The sequence below is a fragment of the Arthroderma uncinatum genome (genome assembly GCF_011692745.1).
Source record: "Arthroderma uncinatum strain CBS 119779 chromosome Unknown scaffold1, whole genome shotgun sequence".
Lineage (NCBI taxonomy): Eukaryota > Fungi > Ascomycota > Eurotiomycetes > Onygenales > Arthrodermataceae > Arthroderma > Arthroderma uncinatum.
The window spans coordinates 2,709,172-2,728,098 of record NW_022983863.1 but is presented as its reverse complement, the minus strand read 5'-3'; the positions used below and the strand labels follow the sequence as shown (position 1 = coordinate 2,728,098).

Sequence of the window (18,927 nt, the reverse complement as noted above, 5' to 3'; positions counted from 1 at the left end):
CGTGGAATGCTGGCGGTCGTCGTGAATGAGTGTGTGAATCGCGAGTTACGGAGTCGTTGGGTTTTAACTACTGGACTCGCGGGCGGTTTGCTGCAAGGAGGAACATCCCAGCGCTAACAGGATAATAGGAACGAGAACAGGAGAACGAGCGCAGAACAAGAGAAATACGTCTGGTCCTGGGAGATACTCCGTCGACTTGGGATATTCAGCTACGCCTGTCGTCTACTCCGTACACTATCAACCATGCAACCACACAGTCCCAAGGTCAAGGGGTTATTTATAGCCACTCTTCACCATCCTGGAGATACTATACCTACCGGAATGATGATGCTATTGGACTGGGCTCCTCGATTACTGGAACACTGGAATATTTGACGGCATGCCAGTCCAGCGTGATGCTGCTGGTGATCGTGATCCTCGCCTGCACGCGAGAAGGTCATTGGGCGCCACGCAGCTTATACAATGCCCAAGAGTCCTTCGAGGACCCTGTATTTACCCAAGGACGAGTCTAGGACGAGTCTAGGACAAGTCTAGGACAGGTCTAAGGATGCTTGCAGGGAAGAGTCCAGGGACAAGCCGAAGACGAGCCGGACGGTAAAGGGAGAGCTAGAGATCCCAGGCTGCAGGGTGAGTTGAAGGCCATCAGACCGTTGATAGGACATCTATACAGTAAACAGGCCGGAGAAGACGATAGATAGCTACCATGCCGAAGTCTGATACACAGATCGACAAAACTTGTTTATTTTGTTGGTATTCCCGCTAGACATGCCCCTTAATTTAGCCGTTCAACCAGGGTAGGCTCTAAGCAGCAGCATTCGTCGAACTATATATATGAAGAAATGTTTCAAGATACGGTTTAAAGACAATGAAAGACAATAAGGGAAAGCTAAGGAGATGACGCCTGCAAAGGAAATGAAGAAAAAGAAAAAGAGGAAAGCAAGATAAAAGGAGCAGACGGCCATAATTCCATAATTCATGAGAAGACAGGGGAAGGTGGCTCGCGAGAGGAGATCTATCGTGAAGGAAATGATACTCTGTAGAAGGAGAGAAATGGGTTACTTTCCAGCTTCGACATAGTTACTCGGGAAAATGCCGACTCGGTTTCCAATCTTTCCCGTCCACCAGTCGTCCTGCTTCTCCGTCCGCTTCACAATCGTGATGATCTCGCCCTTTTTGAAGCCTAGGTCACCATCCTGGTCTGCATCGAAAGTAAACAGGGCCACAGCCTGGTCTTTGCTTAACTGAGGCTTCTGGCCAAATACCGGCTTAGGTGCTGTTGGGCGGGCAGGCCGACTGTCGAAACCTCCCCTCTGGCCGTACGATTGCATGCTGTCGAACGTCTCCTGTGGATTGGCACGGGCGGCAGTCGTGTTGGATCGATTTAGCCCGGTATGTTGCTGATCGTGTACGTCGCCTTGCCATGTGGTATTGCGCCCCAGCCTATCGCTATACTGATAGTCGTTGACCGAGGAGGATCTATTTCTCCCTTCGAACCCCATACCAGCATGCCTGTCATCATAGACAGGGACATCGTTGTACATTCCCTCTGCATGGGCAGTGCCATACCGGCCCGAGAAGGCTCTTGACCTAAGCACTGCCATCAGCGGCTCCGCGCCCGGCGGTGGTGGTACCGCACCGCTCAGAAGCTGACTGGCCGATATTTTCGCATTGTACATTCGTGCATTCGCTTCCTTGCGCTCAATAAGCACGCTGCCTTCCAGACTCACGCCGGCAAACAGACCCTTGGTCTTGGAGTATGAGAACACCCCGGCCACTCCCTTCAAACTCGCCGCACCTGCGGCTTCGGCATTCCGTCCCACGGGTCCAGCAGCGACAGAGACATTCCCGCCAAGTGTTATGGAGCCGACCTGGCTGAATGAGCGGACCGCTGCCGCATCGTTGAGTATAAAGACGAAATCTGTGAATTCGAAGCCGAGTTGACCGCCAAAGCCGGCTCCAGCGGTCGTGATGGCGGAGGGAGCAGACCACTGCCCATCCGCAAGTCGAGCAACGACGACACCGGATCCGAAACGAGCCGAGCCTACAAACCCGGCTTTTACGACGGTGAGAATTGCGAGACCCTGTGGAGTGTGTTAGATGCTGGTTCGGAGGAGGGTAGATGGACATCGAGAACGACCGACCTTTGCATTTGCGAGTATCTCAGGCGGAATAACCTTCTCTGGGCCAAAAGCTTCTGCGGGATCAATAAAGGACAGGAGAATCTTGCTCGCCTTCCGACATTCGCCTATCAGTACGGAGTATGTCAGTTGGCTGTAGTGTCGGCAGCATACGTAATGGTAAATGGCAACTTACTGCTCAGCGAAGAAGGCAATGGATTGTTAAATCCCAACGGCATCTTCCCCGTCCGTCAATCTCAAGCCCCCTAGCTATATCGTCGTGCCGGTTCGGTCTCCTGTACCGCCGTATTTCGTGTATATAAAAATGTTCGCTGTCCGGCTCGTCTCCGAGGTACAGCGTATACAGCCTCCTCTGCTGGAGTTTTAGTCGAAGGTACGATATCGAATATATGCAAGAAGGCGCAGGCAAGTGGCTTGAGGTTGTTCTCCCTTGCTAGTCGAGGCGTCAGGTATTAATAATAAGTAGAGTACGAGGTTGATCCGTGGAACAGCCGGATGCCAGCCACGGCTTGGACTTTGCGAGTTCGACCTCAAGATGAGGCTGGGGGAACGTTCCTCCGCGCCGTTACGGGTTCATATTGGGTGCACGCCTTAAAGTCCGCCTGTTCACAGGGTTATCTAGATCTATATGTCGTTTCACTGTTATAAGTACGGAGTAGGCAATGTTTATATGCTCCCTGCAGAAGTAAACACGACAAGAGCTTCGTTTCTTCTGTCTCGTCGCTTTGCACGAAGAATAATCGCGATTACGTCATGTTAAACGGGCTTATATAATCAGGACAAGGGGAGCGCGATGTTTAGGGAACAAGCAGTGATAAAACGGGAGTAGCGAGCTGATATTCGTCGACAGAGCACCAAGACTACGAGGTATTGCTTTTTTATACACGATCATGGCCTTGTGATGACCCCGTAAGTGGTGCTCGCACGAAATGGGAACCGGTAAGCTGACCATTATACCCATTCTCCTATGATCCTAACATGTATATAGTGCGAATTTGCGTCTGCGGAGACGAAGGGACAGGGAAATCAAGCTTGATAACCTCCCTCGTCAAGGGAGTCTTTGTCACGAACAAGATCCAAGCCGTCTTGCCGCAAGTGACTATCCCTCCTACCATCGGAACCCCCGAGAATGTAACTACAACCACAATCGTCGACACCTCAGCGCTGCCGCAGGAACGGAACAATCTCGCAAGGGAGCTCCGCAAGTCGAATGTGATCCTCCTCGTCTACTCCGACCATTACAGCTATGAACGAGTTGCGCTATTCTGGCTTCCCTATTTCCGCTCGCTGGGCGTCAACGTCCCCGTGGTGCTGTGCGCCAATAAATCCGACCTCTTGCACGAACATGGCGAGTCACAACCAATCGAGGAGGAGATGCTACCGATCATGACGGAATTCAAAGAAATTGATTCGTGCATTCGGAGTAGCGCCAGGACTCACAGGAATGTGAACGAGTCGTTTTTCCTTTGCCAAAAGGCCGTTACGTACCCAATCGCCCCGTTATACGATTCGAAGGAGTCGGTGCTCAAGCCAGCTGCGATCCATGTGCTTCATAGAATATTTTATTTATGCGACAAGGACCGAGATGGATACTTGAATGATAGCGAAATCGAAAATTTCCAGAAAAAGTGCTTTGGTAAACACCTAAGTGAGGAGGACTTGGTTAATATCAAAGAGACGATCCGGAGGGCGTACCCAGACTCTGTCACGCCATCGGGGATAGATGCCAAAGGGTTCCTCCATCTGAACAAGCTATACGTTGAAAAGGGTCGGCATGAGACTGTGTGGATCATTATGCGGGCTTTCCAATATACGGACAATTTATCTCTCCAGGAGGAGTTTCTGCATCCACGTTTGGAGGTGCCGCCATTCTCTTCGGCGGAGCTATCGCCTGCTGGATACCGTTTCCTTGTTGATCTCTTCCTGCTGTGTGATAAAGATAATGATGGAGGGCTGAACGAGGAAGAACTGGCGTCGATATTTGCTCCCACGCCTGGCCTCCCAGCCTCATGGTCGGACGATTCATTCCCATCATCCACCGTCCGCAATGAAGCCGGCCATGTAACACTACAAGGATGGCTGGCGCAATGGAGTATGACCACATTTACATCTCCCAAAACGACTCTGGAGTACCTCGCCTATCTCGGATTCGAGTCCTTTGACCGCAACAACCCCACGACTACTGCTGCATTACAAGTAACCAAACCACGCAAGCGCCGCAGACGCCCTGGACGAGTAGGCCGAAACGTCGTTCTCTGTCATGTCGTCGGCGCACCCGGCTCAGGCAAATCTTCCCTCCTGGATGCCTTCCTATCCCGCGGCTTCTACCCATCATACCACCCTACCATTCAACCACGCACGGCCGTCAACACAGTTGAGCTGCCAGGCGGTAAGCAATGCTACATGATTCTCGATGAGCTAGGCGAACTGGAGCCCGCCATTCTCGACAACGAGACAAAGCTACTTGACCAATGCGACGTGATCGCATATACATACGACTCCTCTGATCCAGACTCATTCGCATACATACCTAAACTGCGAGCCAAATACCCGCATCTAGAAGAGCTTCCGAGCGTCTTCATTGCGCTAAAGGCTGATCTAGACCGTACCACTCAACGCGCCGAGTTACAGCCCGATGAATACACCAGCAGACTCAACATGTCTGGGCCGCCGCTACATGTCAGCGTGACTTGGAGCTCTATCCAGGAGCTGTTCGTGCATATAGCTGAGGCAGCCATGGAGCCCAGCACTGCCTTTCCCCGTGTCGAGGAAGATGTGGAAGGGAAATGGATGGCATGGGGTATCGCCATTGGAGCTGTTGTTTGTGCCACCGCCGCAGCAGTCGTGATATGGCGACGGGTCAGTTGGAGTGGGAAGTAGCTGGCCTCTATTTTGGTAGACATCATTTACTGGTGTCAACATACAGACTAGTGTATGATGAGCGATGCATTTAGATACCCATATCAATATTTAGAAATACAATACGTATCAGTTACTCTCTATTATAATCCCTTCGCCTTGAACTATACATTCTCCTTGTTCTACGGCTTTTGTCACCTTCTGGGGTACGAAGTCTTGGCGCCCTCCAGCCACAGGATCACATGATTATCAACGTAATGGATGAAGCCGAAGTGCATACTCGGCCACCCCCATACAACAATCCCATCTAGCAGCTTGTCATATCCTAAAACCTATAATAACCCCGTCAATAAACGTCCTAACACCTGAGACTTGCGATATCTGAATAGAACCCAATTACCCGTCAGCCAAAGACAGAACGAAGCATCGAACTTCCAACCCGAGTCTTCCACACGATCAGCCAGGCATCTCCTCACCCTATCATCCGATCAAGATGAGCGATGCATACGAGCGAGAGAGGTATGTCATTGCCGCCCATTCGATCCCCTTATTCTAGCTCTTCCTCCGGCGCCGACGCTAATAACTTACCCTCCGTGGAAACCAGACAAAACAACGCTCTCCTTGAATCCCTATCACAGAAGACCAGTGCCCTTAAGTCGGTCACAATAAACATATACGATAATGCGCGAGACCAAGAAATCATCGATAATACTGTTCGTCACCCCTTATATACCCTCACATCCAAAATCGCATACTAATTATTTATCTTTGCGACCGTTAGAGCGATGTCTTCTCATCCTTATCTACAAACATCAAGGGCAGCGCCAGTCGGTTGACGCGCATGGCTAGACAAGGCGATAAGATTGCCGTGTTGAAACTTGCGGCCATAGTGGTTGGATCAGGGCTCGTACTGTGGGTTATCCTAGGATGGATATTTTGAATGCTCAGTGGCTGGCTTTTCTTTGGGATCCCCCGGAACCACATATACCACTTTCACTATATCACGCTATCATACTGGTTTCACTTATACCGACATCACCAGAGCATTGCTACGCGCTACTACCAGCGCCACGAGCATCAAGATGGCGGCCACGGTCCTTTGACGGTCTATCCGTTGGTCATGGGCTATTTCCGCGAGTAAACACCCAACTACATGACGTTTGGAGTTTGGCACATGTTTTGTCTTTGGAGGCGCAGGAGTTTTAGGCATATTGAGGGCCATGGTTTCTATTCTGTCTACCCAACGCTCTGTATCCATAACCAGTTTATTTTCTTCTGTGCTCCATACCTATATAAATCTTAGTGCATGACGCTTCAGTGTTCTCCTTGCTCGTCTTCGAAGTGTGTAAAAAAAGAGACAAAAAAAGTCCAAAAAAAGGAGTGCCCACACTCGGATTCGAACCGAGGACCTCATCATATCATGAGTACGAGTGATGCGCTACTACCACTGAGCTACACGGGCGACCTGCAACTTAGCTTTTTCCTTTAGAGATACATGTTAGCAGGAAGATGCCCAGATCGGCTTTATACTATTCATTTTTATGTTTAGTAGTACTTAACGGTGTAATAAGAAACAGTTACGAAGATGTCGGAGGCTTTACAGCCTCAAAGTCAGTGTGTACAGAAGATGTAAGCTTGGAGCGTGGTGGTGTAGTCGAAGCACGTGACATACGACTGACTCCATCATCCATGACTGCATCAATGAAGGAAGTTTCCGCCATAAAAGTCGTGGAGTCGTCGCGTTCAGTGTCGCCAATTCTCCCTATAAATGGCCCCCCGGTTCTCTTCCGTCTTTTATTCTTATCGAAAACAAAGAGATGCAACTACCTATCAAGCGCAGCACCCGATCGAAACAAGTAACCACCGCCGAACATGGATGACGCGACCGCCCTCTTGAACGTAAGCGAGTCAGGTTCCTTCTCGAGCTATAAAAACTGCCTGAAGTAGCAGTCTAGAGTCGTCGCATGGCCTATATGTTTTGTTCTTTGGCTAATTCTGTCTCTCACAGGAACTCGAAAATGAGTACTGCCCGCCTTTGGACCCCGCACTTTTCGTTGCGATTGTGGGCGATTATGACCTTAATGACCAGTCTGCCGTTAAGCAGCTACGCGATACTCTGGATGCGCTGAAGATATCTGCAAATGAACAAGAGGATGCCCTCTTTGACCCTTCTGGGACCAGTGGGTTCGACTTTGAGGATGCAGAAGGCATTGCGTCGGGCCAGAGTGAATCATTGACATTAGGGTCGCATGAAACGAATACAACAAGCCTAGGATCGAATTTCTCGTCACTGGGCGCAGAAGCTTCCAATAACTCCAGAGGAAAGGCTGGTCGAAATGGCGACTCAAAGCAGACAGGCGATTCCACAACGGCCGTAAGAGGCTTGAGCAACTCGAATTCAGAGGACCAGACTACCTACCTCAGTGAGATGTTTCCTTCCATCGACCGGTTCACAGTTGTTCATACGCTTGAAAAATATGGTGGAGATGTTGATCGATCCATGGACGTCTTATTGAACTTGTCATTCTTCGAAAACGGCCAAGCATCCGATACTGAAGACGGCCAGATCTCCATTCCAAAGGGTATCGAAGGGTTCGGGCGTACGTCCAATAACAGCAAGGGACGCAGGAAAGGCAAGAAGAACAAGAACAAACAACCGTTGCAGCAACTATCGCAATCTGATCACTCTCAAGCTTCCTCCTTAAGTGACAGCAGTGGACCAAAACCTGAGAATAGGTGGGATAATGGAAAGAAAGATATGGATTTTATTTGTTCGAGAACAACTTTGACTATACAGACCATCAGTTCAGCGTACCATCTGAACGGCGCGTCTCTACCAGCAACTATCCGAACTCTCGCCAGAGATGAGGCCCAAAAATGTTCAGAGAAGGATATGGAGGATCCGGTAACGTGCACGCAGATTGCCGAACTACAAGAGGAGTTTTCCACCTTTCCAGCTAAAGATCTCGCTGGTCTCCTAAGATTAACGAGGAACTGCATCTCCGCTGCGAACGAACTAGCAAGAGTAATGATACTTGAGCCCATACCCAATCTCCTACAACCAGTTTACAGAGCAACCCCAGAATCATCCACCTCACTCCAGAACACTGCAAACCGCAATAGTACGAGAACGCCATCCGTTCCATCAACCATCACCAAACGACACTATAACCACGCGGCCAGCCGCGCCATTGCAGAGAGACACCTCATGGCCAGCCAACAAGCCTTTGAGAAAGCCAACACAGCGTACCGCCGCGGGAAATCAGACCATCTCATGGGCGGTGCGGCAGGATACTACTCCTCCGTGGGCCGTGAGCATTTCGAAAAGGCCAAGAAAGAGTCTGCCATCGCCGCAGACGCACTAGTCTACAGCCAGTCAACCAGCAGCGTCCTAGATCTACATGGTGTCAGTGTCCAGGATGCAGTGCGAATCGCAAAGGAGGGCGTAGAGTCCTGGTGGGAGTCTCTGGGCGAAGAGAAGTATTCCAATCGCATGCGCGGACAGGGGGGGAAACGTATCTACCGTATTATCACAGGGCTTGGACGACATAGTAAGAATGGCACTGCGAAACTGGGGCCTGCTGTCGGGCGATGCCTGGCTAGAGAAGGATGGAAGGTAGAGATTGAGAGGGGCGCGTTGATAGTGACTGGGTTGGCATATCGGTGAACCAAGTCTCCTATTTTCAAGCTATTTATTCCCGATGTACGGGTTTATGTCCCGATCCCTGACCGTATATCATTTGCCATCTACGAGCATTCAGCGTTTGGAATCTTGATACCCACCCCCACGGACTTGTTAGCGTTGGTTTTATGATAATGGCTTCATGTAGAAACGGAAAATAGACAACATGCTAGAAATAGATAGCTGATACTATGAATAGCGTATGACCTCGACACACTAAATGATTTCAAATAGCAGACGTAAAGCTGATGCTGCTGCTTCGCCATCTTCAATTACTTGATTCCACATGCGGCCTTGGCATAAGACTTAACAATGTAAACTTCACTGATTCCAAAACGTCATCTCCAAGCTTAATTATTTAGAATATCCTAGATATATATATTCCACCTTTATCCCCGGTATTTCGATTATATTATTTTGATCATGTCGTTCTCGAGAATACTGTCCAGGTCAATCACATCTAGGTTCATCCACAGCAGCCGTGCATTGAAAGCGCATCCCATCAACCTACAGAGCGGATCGAAGAACGCCACACCCGTCTGGCCAGTTCTGCTAGGGGCCATTCCAATGATCCCATTCCTATCTTCCTTCTTCAGTTCCACTTCAAGCGCAAGTTCAGACGACATGACGGATTACCCTGAGAAAAAGTCTGAGGCAGAATGGCGTGCAGTCCTATCGCCAGGTATGTATAGCATGCCCATCCACATCAAACCCAAGACAGACAGCTAAAGCCTACCTTCTCTTAGAGCAATTTCGGGTCCTCCGTGAGAAAGGAACGGAGGCTCGCTTTACCGGGAAATACGATAAACACAAGCCCGACTCCGGCATATACCAGTGCGCCGGGTGTTCTGTGCCGCTCTATAAAGCATCTCATAAATTCTCTTCTGGCTGCGGCTGGCCAGCATACTTCGATTCGATTCCCGGCGCTGTTAAACGTGTGGAAGATCGATCATCTCTCATCGTTCGAACTGAAATCGTCTGCGGGAACTGCGGGGGCCATCTCGGCCATGTCTTCAAGGGCGAGGGGTATGATGTGCCGACTGACGAGAGACACTGTGTTAACAGCGTTAGTCTGAGGTTTAGCGACGACAAGGAAGCGGCAAATGGCTCCAAGGAGAACATCTAGCGTTGTAAAAGTAGGATGCATTGTATATATAAACTGTTTGGAATACAAAGGGAGGAACAAACCTCGGAGATAACTATGACCACGTGACTTGGATATGTGATTACATAATATAACGTATATGGCGGGATCAAGAACGTTGACACTGTGACTTTTGAGGCGATGTCGCGCATCAAGCCAGCTGAAGGCAGCAAGATATCTCTGATATCCCTTCGCTAACGGACACGATAGCGTCCCGGCATCTGCATTGACGTATATAAGCAGCTTGCTCGCCTGCCTCTCTTTTTGAAGTCTTTCTACTCCTTCTAGCGGTCATTTAAATACTATCTCCCGAAGATGTCTCGCCGCCCAACCAACGATCGTGCTGCGCAGAACCAGCTGATGATAAAGAACCTGCTGAAGCTGACGTGCAATAAAACATGTGCTGACTGTAAACGGAATAAGCGTGAGCCTTTTTCCATGTCTTGAGCTCCTTTTGCCTTCTCCTTCCTGCGTCTATCATTACGTGGACATACCCCCCTACCATTTTGTATATGTTACTCCATTTAACGACCTATTTTACTAACTGTTGGCCACGATAGATCCAAGATGGGCCAGCTGGAACATCGGCGTGTTCGTTTGCATCCGATGCTCGGGTATTCACCGAGGAATGGGGACACATATCAGTCGTGTTAAATCAGTGGACCTAGACTCCTGGACCGATGAGCAGCTACAAAGCATCATGAAGTGGGGGAATGCGAGAGCAAACAAGTGCGTTGCCTCCCAGATAACTACGATTCGAAATGGCCGAACGAAGTTTCGTATGTGGACTGACCGTTATAATCTAGATATTGGGAAGATAAATTGAACCCTGGGCACGTTCCCTCCGAAGCGTATGTGTGCAACCTACATTCACTATTGTGATACTGCCTACGATACAGGTACTAATTGATTGGATAGGAAGATAGAGAATTTCATTCGAACAAAGTACGAGTCGAAACGATGGGTGATGGACGGCCCGATGCCCGATCCATCCACCTTGGAGGTAGAAGGCGATGAGGACGTGGTATGTACAGTGGAGAATGATATATACCCCTTCATACCGCACCGCTACTGACACACTTTCAGCCTCTAGCAGTTATCCAGGAGAAGGCGAAGCTAGAACGATCTGCCTCTCAACAGCAAAGTTCTAGTCGTCCCCGGCCCGCGCAAGCCCAGCAGCCAGCCGTGAATTTCTTCGACGATGAGCCTCCAAACCCACCATCCAGGCCCAGGACTACCGATCTACCGGGTTCCCGACCTACTCCTCCTCCCCAGTCCACAACTGCTCAAAAGCCTAACAAACCAGCAGATTCCTTGCTTGGGTTAGATTTCTTTGGCCCTAGCCAACCTAGTGGGGGGCCTAACAGGCCGGCAAGCACACCGGGTGGAAATTCTCCCAGTACAGGCCCATCAAGACCTGATCTGAAGCAGTCAATCTTATCTCTCTATGCGTCAGGCCCTCCAAAGCCCCAAGAACCTCAGCAGCACGAACGGAATACGTCGTTCAGCGGATTCTCGTCCCCACAACCTCAGCAGGCCCCCAAACCTGACGCCTTCGGTGGACTTAGCGATGCTTTTAGTGGCTTAAGCTTCCCTTCAACTACATCTCCCCCCGTCCCTAGGCAACAACAGTCGTCGTTCTCCGCATTTGACAGCCTTACCAGCTCTAAGTCTCCGCCTGCTGCTCCGAAGGTCTCTTCACCCTCCATTTCTAGCAACAGCAGTTTCTTTAACGACACTCCAGCCCAGGTGAATGCAAAGCCACGCCAGGTCACCTCGCCGCCCCTTGCAAACAATTTCGACTTAATGGGTGCAACAGTTGGATCAACGAAGGCACCGGCTGCACCGCCCAGCGCGTCTAACGATATGTTTGATCTTTTCTCCTCCCCAACACCACAGGCAACCACCACTACCACCACCACCACTGCATCACCCCCACTTGCATCCCCTAGCCAAAACTCTGTCTTCAATCTTACCTCACCGCCACAACAACCAGCCGTAAGGTCGCCCCCTGCCAACGTCGTTAGCCCTTCAAACGCATTCTCTGCCAGTACCATGGACCCTTGGGGAGGGAATGCATGGGGCGCAGCCGAGCCATCACCTCCAGCTGCCTCAAAAGCAGCATCGGCGATGAAGGTCCCCGATACCTTGACCGCCAACGATATAGGTAGCGGCTGGGGAGCTCCATCGCCAGCTACATCTAAACCAACGCCAGCAGTCGCTGCTGATGAGGACTTCGGCGGATGGGCCGACCCAACTCCAGCACCAAGCAAGAATGGTAATAACCCTCCTAGTAAAGGTAAATCTGGTGGATTTGGTGGTGGTGACGACCTATTTGCAAACGTTTGGGAGTGATGACATCTTGGCAAGATATTGGTAGTGCACTGCTCAATTTACGATCTTCCTCTCCTCCAGAACTAAAGGGTTTTAGGAGAAGTGCATCCAAGTCATGGAAGAGGCTATATTTACCGCCATCTAACAGGACGTGAAAAGGCCTTTAGAAGCATGCTTTCTCGTGTCAGTTTCTGTTGTCCTTTATTAGCATAAAATGAGTTATGGGCATGAGAATACGAAATATATCCCTTAATTTGCACCTTTTTGGTTGGTTTCGTCACCTGGCCGTTTCTATGTTTTGTCTACCCCGAAGCATCTCCATGGAATCAACGCCACTTATAATCAGGATATTGATACCATAATTGTTTTCCTGCCCGTCCTTACCTGGGCCTCTATCCTTCGCACCTAACTTTCGCCGTTGTGCCTAGAAGTTGCTCCTTCCATGGCCAATCCCTGAATCCTTTGGTTGGGCAAGAACTTCTATAAAATTAGCTTCGTCTTTCTTCCATCTCACCCATGCTTGTTTGACTCCATATACTGGTTATATGGATATCGATCTTCTCGTTACTGCGTCTCTATATTATGAAAAAAGCTGTAACCGACCAAAATGATGTTCAAGTGCATCACTACCATTTTAGCGCTCGCTGCATCTGCACACGGTACGTACACGCATAGTGCTCAATATCCTGGCTGATAGCATACTTTTAACTCATCCGGCCTGGGCTAACATATCATTTCAATAGCTCTTCGTATATCATATCCAGGAAAAGGTTTAGATATAGATCTTTCCCTTTATAATGATGTCAAATGGACCTCTGTTCAGTATGGTTTCACGCTTCAGCCCATATATCTATTATTATTTTGCGGAAACTTATACGCCAATTATAGGACCGATCCTGAGCGCTTCTCTATCGAACTGGTGAACATGGCAGTTAACCCCCCAGTCATCATTGAAGTCGCCGACAATGTCGAAGTATCAAAGGGGTCAATACTCATACCTCCTGTGGTTAAAATCACCCCTGGGTACGTGATAACCTAATTATGGGTGCACGATGACATGGACCTTAACAGGTTAAGACATAACTAACCACCACTTTCAAACTTACAGACCATCATATCAATATCACTTTATCTCCAAAGACCCGAAGAACCATGATATTCTTGCCCAGTCTCCCCCTTTCACCGTCAAGAAACCTGAAGTTGTGAAACCAAACAACCCACCAATTGTATCTAAGTCCACATCTAAGCCCACAGAAACGACGACTAAAACAGCAGATGGGCAAACCTCGAAGTTACCCGTCAGCGTCACAGGTACATGGCCCTTGTTTTCTATGCTCCCTGATCCCTCAACTACGGTTATTGAATGCTGACGAGTCATAAGCCTCTCCCACTATGACTTCTGGCCCTTCCACACAGATGACAACGACTACGAGTCTACCGGCTTCCACCAGCGCGACGTCATCGAAATATATCCTGTCAATCCCCGCTGCCACTCCTGTGTATAATGCCGGATTACCACTTCGGGGGGTTACCTCAATCGGTGGTTTACTATTAGTTCTCTTTAGTTTGATTTGGAGTGTAGTTTAGAGAAACTTGGTCTGGGGCTGATTTCGTAAGAGCCGGATTTGGTTCGTTTTTTTTTTTGGAAGTGGCACTCGTGTATACAGTGTTGTCTGTTTGCGTTTAGATTGTTAGTATTATTGTCCACAAATTATATTTTTTTACCTCCTTTTCAAGCCATGGTACTCACCTTATTCGGCGATTATTACCAAATGGTGCAGACATCTATTTATTCCTTCGCTGAATATCTCTACCCTTTTTTGGCTCTCTTTCCACATTTAATATATGGGCAGTAAAAGAATAAAATTAAGTCCATGAGCATAAATGTCAATACACCACTTATAGATGCATTTGTAAAGACACTGGTTTGATTGTCTCCATTTAGTATGTCTAGCAATAACTATACCGTCTACAACGTTGGTGAACGGTATCAATCGGTTCCATATTCAAGCTTCCTGTCACCTACATCAGCCATAGCTAGAATCGTATTCACCAGAGGCAGCGGGAAATTCTCTCGAAGGTAGGCAGCCACGAGATCGTTGCCATTCGTAACTCCGCCTTTCATGAGCTATTAGCAGGTGTATCATAACGGATGATGTGAGAAACATACCGCTGGTCCAAATATTCCCGTCCTTGACAACTCTCACCGAATTATCCCATTGCTTCACCTTAGGAAACTTCGTTTCCAGATCTGAAATTAAACCTTTGGGGCCTGTGACATGTCTTCCGTCCAAAATACCAGCATGCCCAGCAACATAAGATCCGGTACATATCGCCAAGATAACATTCCCAGCGTCGTTTTGCGTTCTGATATACGCCGAAACAGAGTCGTCAGGGAGATACTTGGGGTCCGGACCAGGTATCATCAAGATATCCAAATTGTCTGCCGAGACGGACGCATCGTGGATAGAAGCTGTGAGCCGAATGCCGATGTTGGCAGTGCATTCAGCGTATGTACCGGCACAATCGGGCTTTAATCCAATGTAATGGATACTGACGGGGAGTCCAAGGTCAGATATGGCTTTGGGTAGAAGGCCTAAGCTCTCAATGTATTCCTTTGACATCATTCCGAGAAGATCAACGGTTGCTAAGTCTAGTAGTTGGACCGACTGTGTCAAAAGGACTCCGACCCGGAGCTGTTCTAGCTTTTTTGATGCCATGATGATAGGGTAAATCGGTGTTGTGGTGTGAGATGTTTGATGGAGATATTCAGATATACAAGCTAGAAAGTAGTCCTGGTCTGCCAGCTGGTGTCGTGCTTTTATATATCATGGCTGCGAGCTGAATTGAGTCCATTCTGATAAGCCTTGGAATATCCGGCATCGTGCCCGAGGGGGATCAATAACAAGGATAATAACCTTCTGATTACTAGGTTATCAGAGGATCGTGCAGAACGTACTACAGGCAGCAGTATTTGTTGGTCCTATCGGTGCAATTGTCTATCCGGCGGCTATACTTGGCGCTGGTAAACATGTCAGAGTGCACCCGAGAGCCGATGTCTAGAAAGTGATATTCGATTCTATTCGCTCATCTCCCAAGCTTACATTATGGCTTTAGCGCAGGAGCCGACTGCATGATTAATGATTATGAGCTTACAAAAATGGTAGTGCAACTCCAATACTTTAATCTAAAGCCTCCTTCATTCAATCTTAACTGTCATTAAAACTTAGCATCCATGACTGGTCCACGAAGGCGCCTTTACTTGGGAACGCCAGATCCTCCCATGCTAACTGTCATTTTTGCCCTACTCCGCCCTGGCATTGAGCATGCGGCTATTTCTGAGGGTATCTGAAAACAAAAGAAATAAGAAACGACACCGAAACCCACCCGCCTGTCTATCAAGCAATGTAGAAGTAGAAGTGGATATTTATTGGGACGTCGAGGCGAGCGGGTCTAAGAAGAGGAATCGAGTTCGTTCAAAAATCCAAATATCTCCCTCGTGAGGCTTGGATTTTCCGTTGCCGTTTCGATCAATCGTGATCTTTGCGAACCAAACACCACTTTTGACCACGGTAAGTTGTCATGTTGTGGTCCGGATGGTGTTGATGGGAGCCCCAAGAGGATATACCTCATCACTAATAGCGCCTTGTATGCAATTCCGTAAGGCTCACCATGCTCATCGACAGGAGTGGGATAAAGTTTGAAAAGTCTGGCACATTTAGGCTGGAGGATCGGCCGGGAAGGAATGGGTGGTGGCTTGCTCATGTCTCGTAGCGGTGGCAGGTGGGAAGAAACATGGCCTGCTATTTGTGCAATGTTCGGGGTCGGAGTGAGGTATTCCGAGCAGTAATCCCAATGGCACACCCGAGGGTTTGTAGGTTGCGCCTGGAGATCCCATCTACCTGATGCCAAGGGGCTGAGTTGGAGATGTTCCTGGAATACATGGTTTCGTAGTATGGCAGGGTCTAGGAAGACGTGGTCGCAGCGAACATCTCCCTGTTTTCCCCATAGGCAGTGAAGGCTTGGGTAGCCATCAAGGTTGTAGGTGGTTTCAAGAGGACGGATGCCGCGGATGATAAATCGAGCAGATGGACCTTCGACGACTTTGGCCTGCGCAGAGGAGAAAGTGTTACTTACTGTGCTAATAAATTCGGTGGCTTGAAGTGTATCGGCTGCCTGAACGCCAGGAATGCGATTTTGAGTGAAGCAGGCTTGGTAGGCCTGCCAGATTGCAAGTTGGGTGATTTCGCAGTCTGGGTCTTCAACGAAGCAGCATTTAAGCCACAGGGCGCACCGTTCGGGTTCTGGATGCTTGACAAGTTCACGGTAGAGATCCTGATGTGGAGTTGGGACTTGGTTTGGAGGAGGCGCTTTGCGTTCGACCTGGTCGATGATTTCCTTGTTACGGACCACACTACCATAGTCTAAAAGGTGGACGAGATGGGGTATAAGGTCCACTGGAAGGTTGAAATCTGTAACAAGCTGTTGGACGTTGAGACGGTACCGTGAAAATTGGTACAAGAAGTCGAGCGCGACGGAAAGGAGTTCTGGGTCTTGTTTGAGAAGAGTGAGACGGATGACCTGCTCGATAATCCGGCTGGGAATTCTATCGATAATCTTCGATTCGATACGTTCAATGGCGAATAGACAAAGACATTTCATCGAGGTCATAAGTTGAAAGCGGTCTTCACTATCCATTAATCTGATAAGTGATTGGTAAAGAGGGTCCTCGTCCCATAGGTCCCAGAAGGGGCAAGTTTGCTCCACGATTTCTAAAAAGTAGTTCTTCAGCTCTATGAATCGATCCTGGCGAGGAAGGTTGAGAATGATGGTAGCGCAGTCTCTCAGAATAGGCTCTTCGGTGAACCAGCGAGCGTTTTCCTCAAGTAAACACATGTTTCGGATGATCAGGGCAGCCTGGTTGACGCGTTGAAGTTTGACGCGAAACGATTCATCTTCAACGTCTGTGTCGTCCAGGATAACTGGCATGGCTACAATACGCTGTAGAAGATTGGGAGTGCCTGTCAAGGCGAAGATAACATTGGCTTTTGAGACTGGGAGATCATTTGGGTGATCAAGCTCGATGACCCATTCCTTTCCGTAGACGAGTAGAGAAACCTTTAAAACTTGCTTAATGAGAGATTCGGCTAGCATATTAAAATCACTGAATTTGAGCTTGTCTCCTCGTTCATCTGATATGACAATGAGATGGTGAAGGGCAAAATCGACTTCTTTATCAATGTCGGATCGAACGCCCATCCAGCAAAATCTGTAGATATTCGGTACTAAATGGTAAACAGTAAGAATTTATGTAACGTATACTTACAGCCGAGCTGTCTGTGGAGTTATGGGTGGAATGACATACCTTGGTCTGGGAGGGCGAGTGTCATTATAGGGTCGATGTTTGGAGGGAGGGGTAAACGTTGAGAGCTTTGCGCGAAGACACCGCGCCGATTGCTCGGTGTGTCATGTTCGATGACGTCCATAATGAAGTGAGTAAAGTTGTGTTACTGTTTTTATAAGGGGAGATGGAGAGTTTATGCGTGTTGTTTGTGGGTTGATTTTGAGTGAGTGTAGAAGAAGGGTACTTGACGGGGCTGGAAGTGAGGGCTATTGAGGCTGCTCTTCGCGTTTGCGCTTCTGAGGGCGAGGCGGTTTTGGTAATGCAGAATTGACTAGATATCTCGCTTTAGCATCCTGCAAACAAAGAAGAATACTCGACTTTGCGACAGGACAAGCCGGGACATACCTTGCTGTGCCTCACTTAAGCTAGGGACTGCAGACCCGGGCATCGCCAGCAATGCGAGCTCGAATGAACTATTCCAGGGAGGAAAAAAAGCGAGCATCTGTCAGCTTCTAGGTTTCCACTTTGCAAGCTATATCCCGGCATAGATAACTCACAGCAGCCGCTCAGCGTAGAGTTGCTTCACCTGGTACGAGAGGGTTCCAGCCAGTCCAGGAGGCACGCCCACGATCTTCGCTACCTCCCACCAGTTCCTCTTATCCGCCGATGCGTGGAAGAAGCCTCCTCGTCCACTGATCTCCACATACAGAGCGTGCGGGTTGACCTTCTTGCTTCCAGCTGGCCAACGTACTCCAGGACGAGATTCCCACGTAGTGGTGATGCTGTTGCAACCGAGGTTAGCGGAGGCATCGCATAGAAGGCCTGGCTAAGGAAACTCACCCGTACGCGCTGTAATGCTCCCTCAAACACGCCCAAAACCGCTGCTGGTCGCTGCATACAATTTCGGCTGCCGTCTCCGTCTCTGTCTCTGTCTCTGGAGCTTCCATCGTGAGTTTTCACGTGACTTGAACGAGCAGCAACCTGAAATGTGCACGTGATCTCAGGACAGGAAGTGGGTGGTTTGATCGCAAGATGGTCAGAGCGTGTGCACGTGATGAGAAAAATAAAGCAGAGACTAGGGAGGACTAGCCGCTTTTGTACTAGCCCAGCCCTAAGTACTGCTGACTCATCAGGACATGTCAGGTGATATCCGTCCCTCCTCGAAGACCAGAACAGGAAACTTCTTCTTCTCTTTCTCTTCCTCTTCCTCTCTTCTTCTCTGCCCCCGACTTTCCACTTCCCCCAACTTCTTCTAACCTCACCTCGAGCATGCGTGGTTTATATAGACCATGAGGATGGAAGGAACTGGATACCACAACTAGTGACATGCCATCTTTGTCAGGATACAAGGAGAGTACATTCACATTTGGCCCCGTATATATGAAGGACAATGGGTTCAGTTCCGGAAACAACAGAGTCAATGGTT

General features: G+C 49.0%; 8 protein-coding genes and 1 non-coding gene across 9 annotated transcripts; 4 read left to right on the top strand and 5 right to left on the bottom strand.

The window, feature by feature from the left end:
• Positions 1–1,055: 1,055 nt before the first annotated feature.
• GIQ15_00827 (SH3 domain-containing protein) lies at positions 1,056–2,356 on the bottom strand (the record flags this gene model as incomplete). The annotated part of the gene is made up of 3 exons (XM_033548244.1): positions 1,056–2,081; positions 2,142–2,245; positions 2,314–2,356. 3 exons carry the CDS (start codon positions 2,354–2,356, stop codon positions 1,056–1,058), a joined length of 1,173 nt encoding a protein of 390 aa, XP_033409195.1.
• A 711-nt stretch (positions 2,357–3,067) lies between these two features.
• GIQ15_00826 (mitochondrial Rho GTPase 1) lies at positions 3,068–5,018 on the top strand (the record flags this gene model as incomplete). The annotated part of the gene is made up of 2 exons (XM_033548243.1): positions 3,068–3,077; positions 3,127–5,018. 2 exons carry the CDS (start codon positions 3,068–3,070, stop codon positions 5,016–5,018), a joined length of 1,902 nt encoding a protein of 633 aa, XP_033409194.1.
• A 1,360-nt stretch (positions 5,019–6,378) lies between these two features.
• On the bottom strand, positions 6,379–6,459 carry GIQ15_t0002. The gene has a single exon. It is a non-coding gene; the product is annotated as a tRNA-Thr (tRNA).
• Positions 6,460–6,869: 410 nt separating this feature from the next.
• GIQ15_00825 (smr domain-containing protein) lies at positions 6,870–8,664 on the top strand (the record flags this gene model as incomplete). Its single annotated transcript, XM_033548242.1, has 2 exons — positions 6,870–6,896; positions 7,006–8,664. The coding sequence occupies 2 exons, from the start codon at positions 6,870–6,872 to the stop codon at positions 8,662–8,664; spliced, it is 1,686 nt and encodes a 561-aa protein (XP_033409193.1).
• A 639-nt stretch (positions 8,665–9,303) lies between these two features.
• On the top strand, positions 9,304–9,805 carry GIQ15_00824 (uncharacterized protein; the record flags this gene model as incomplete). Its single annotated transcript, XM_033548241.1, has 2 exons — positions 9,304–9,361; positions 9,426–9,805. The coding sequence occupies 2 exons, from the start codon at positions 9,304–9,306 to the stop codon at positions 9,803–9,805; spliced, it is 438 nt and encodes a 145-aa protein (XP_033409192.1).
• Positions 9,806–10,451: 646 nt separating this feature from the next.
• On the top strand, positions 10,452–12,178 carry GIQ15_00823 (uncharacterized protein; the record flags this gene model as incomplete). The annotated part of the gene is made up of 4 exons (XM_033548240.1): positions 10,452–10,552; positions 10,630–10,674; positions 10,742–10,847; positions 10,910–12,178. 4 exons carry the CDS (start codon positions 10,452–10,454, stop codon positions 12,176–12,178), a joined length of 1,521 nt encoding a protein of 506 aa, XP_033409191.1.
• A 1,969-nt stretch (positions 12,179–14,147) lies between these two features.
• Positions 14,148–14,877, bottom strand: GIQ15_00822 (ThiJ/PfpI family protein; the record flags this gene model as incomplete). Its single annotated transcript, XM_033548239.1, has 2 exons — positions 14,148–14,275; positions 14,328–14,877. The coding sequence occupies 2 exons, from the start codon at positions 14,875–14,877 to the stop codon at positions 14,148–14,150; spliced, it is 678 nt and encodes a 225-aa protein (XP_033409190.1).
• A 707-nt stretch (positions 14,878–15,584) lies between these two features.
• GIQ15_00821 (uncharacterized protein) lies at positions 15,585–17,643 on the bottom strand (the record flags this gene model as incomplete). The annotated part of the gene is made up of 3 exons (XM_033548238.1): positions 15,585–15,717; positions 15,786–17,442; positions 17,523–17,643. 3 exons carry the CDS (start codon positions 17,641–17,643, stop codon positions 15,585–15,587), a joined length of 1,911 nt encoding a protein of 636 aa, XP_033409189.1.
• Positions 17,644–18,054: 411 nt separating this feature from the next.
• Positions 18,055–18,448, bottom strand: GIQ15_00820 (uncharacterized protein; the record flags this gene model as incomplete). The annotated part of the gene is made up of 2 exons (XM_033548237.1): positions 18,055–18,283; positions 18,342–18,448. The coding sequence occupies 2 exons, from the start codon at positions 18,446–18,448 to the stop codon at positions 18,055–18,057; spliced, it is 336 nt and encodes a 111-aa protein (XP_033409188.1).
• Positions 18,449–18,927: the final 479 nt, after the last annotated feature.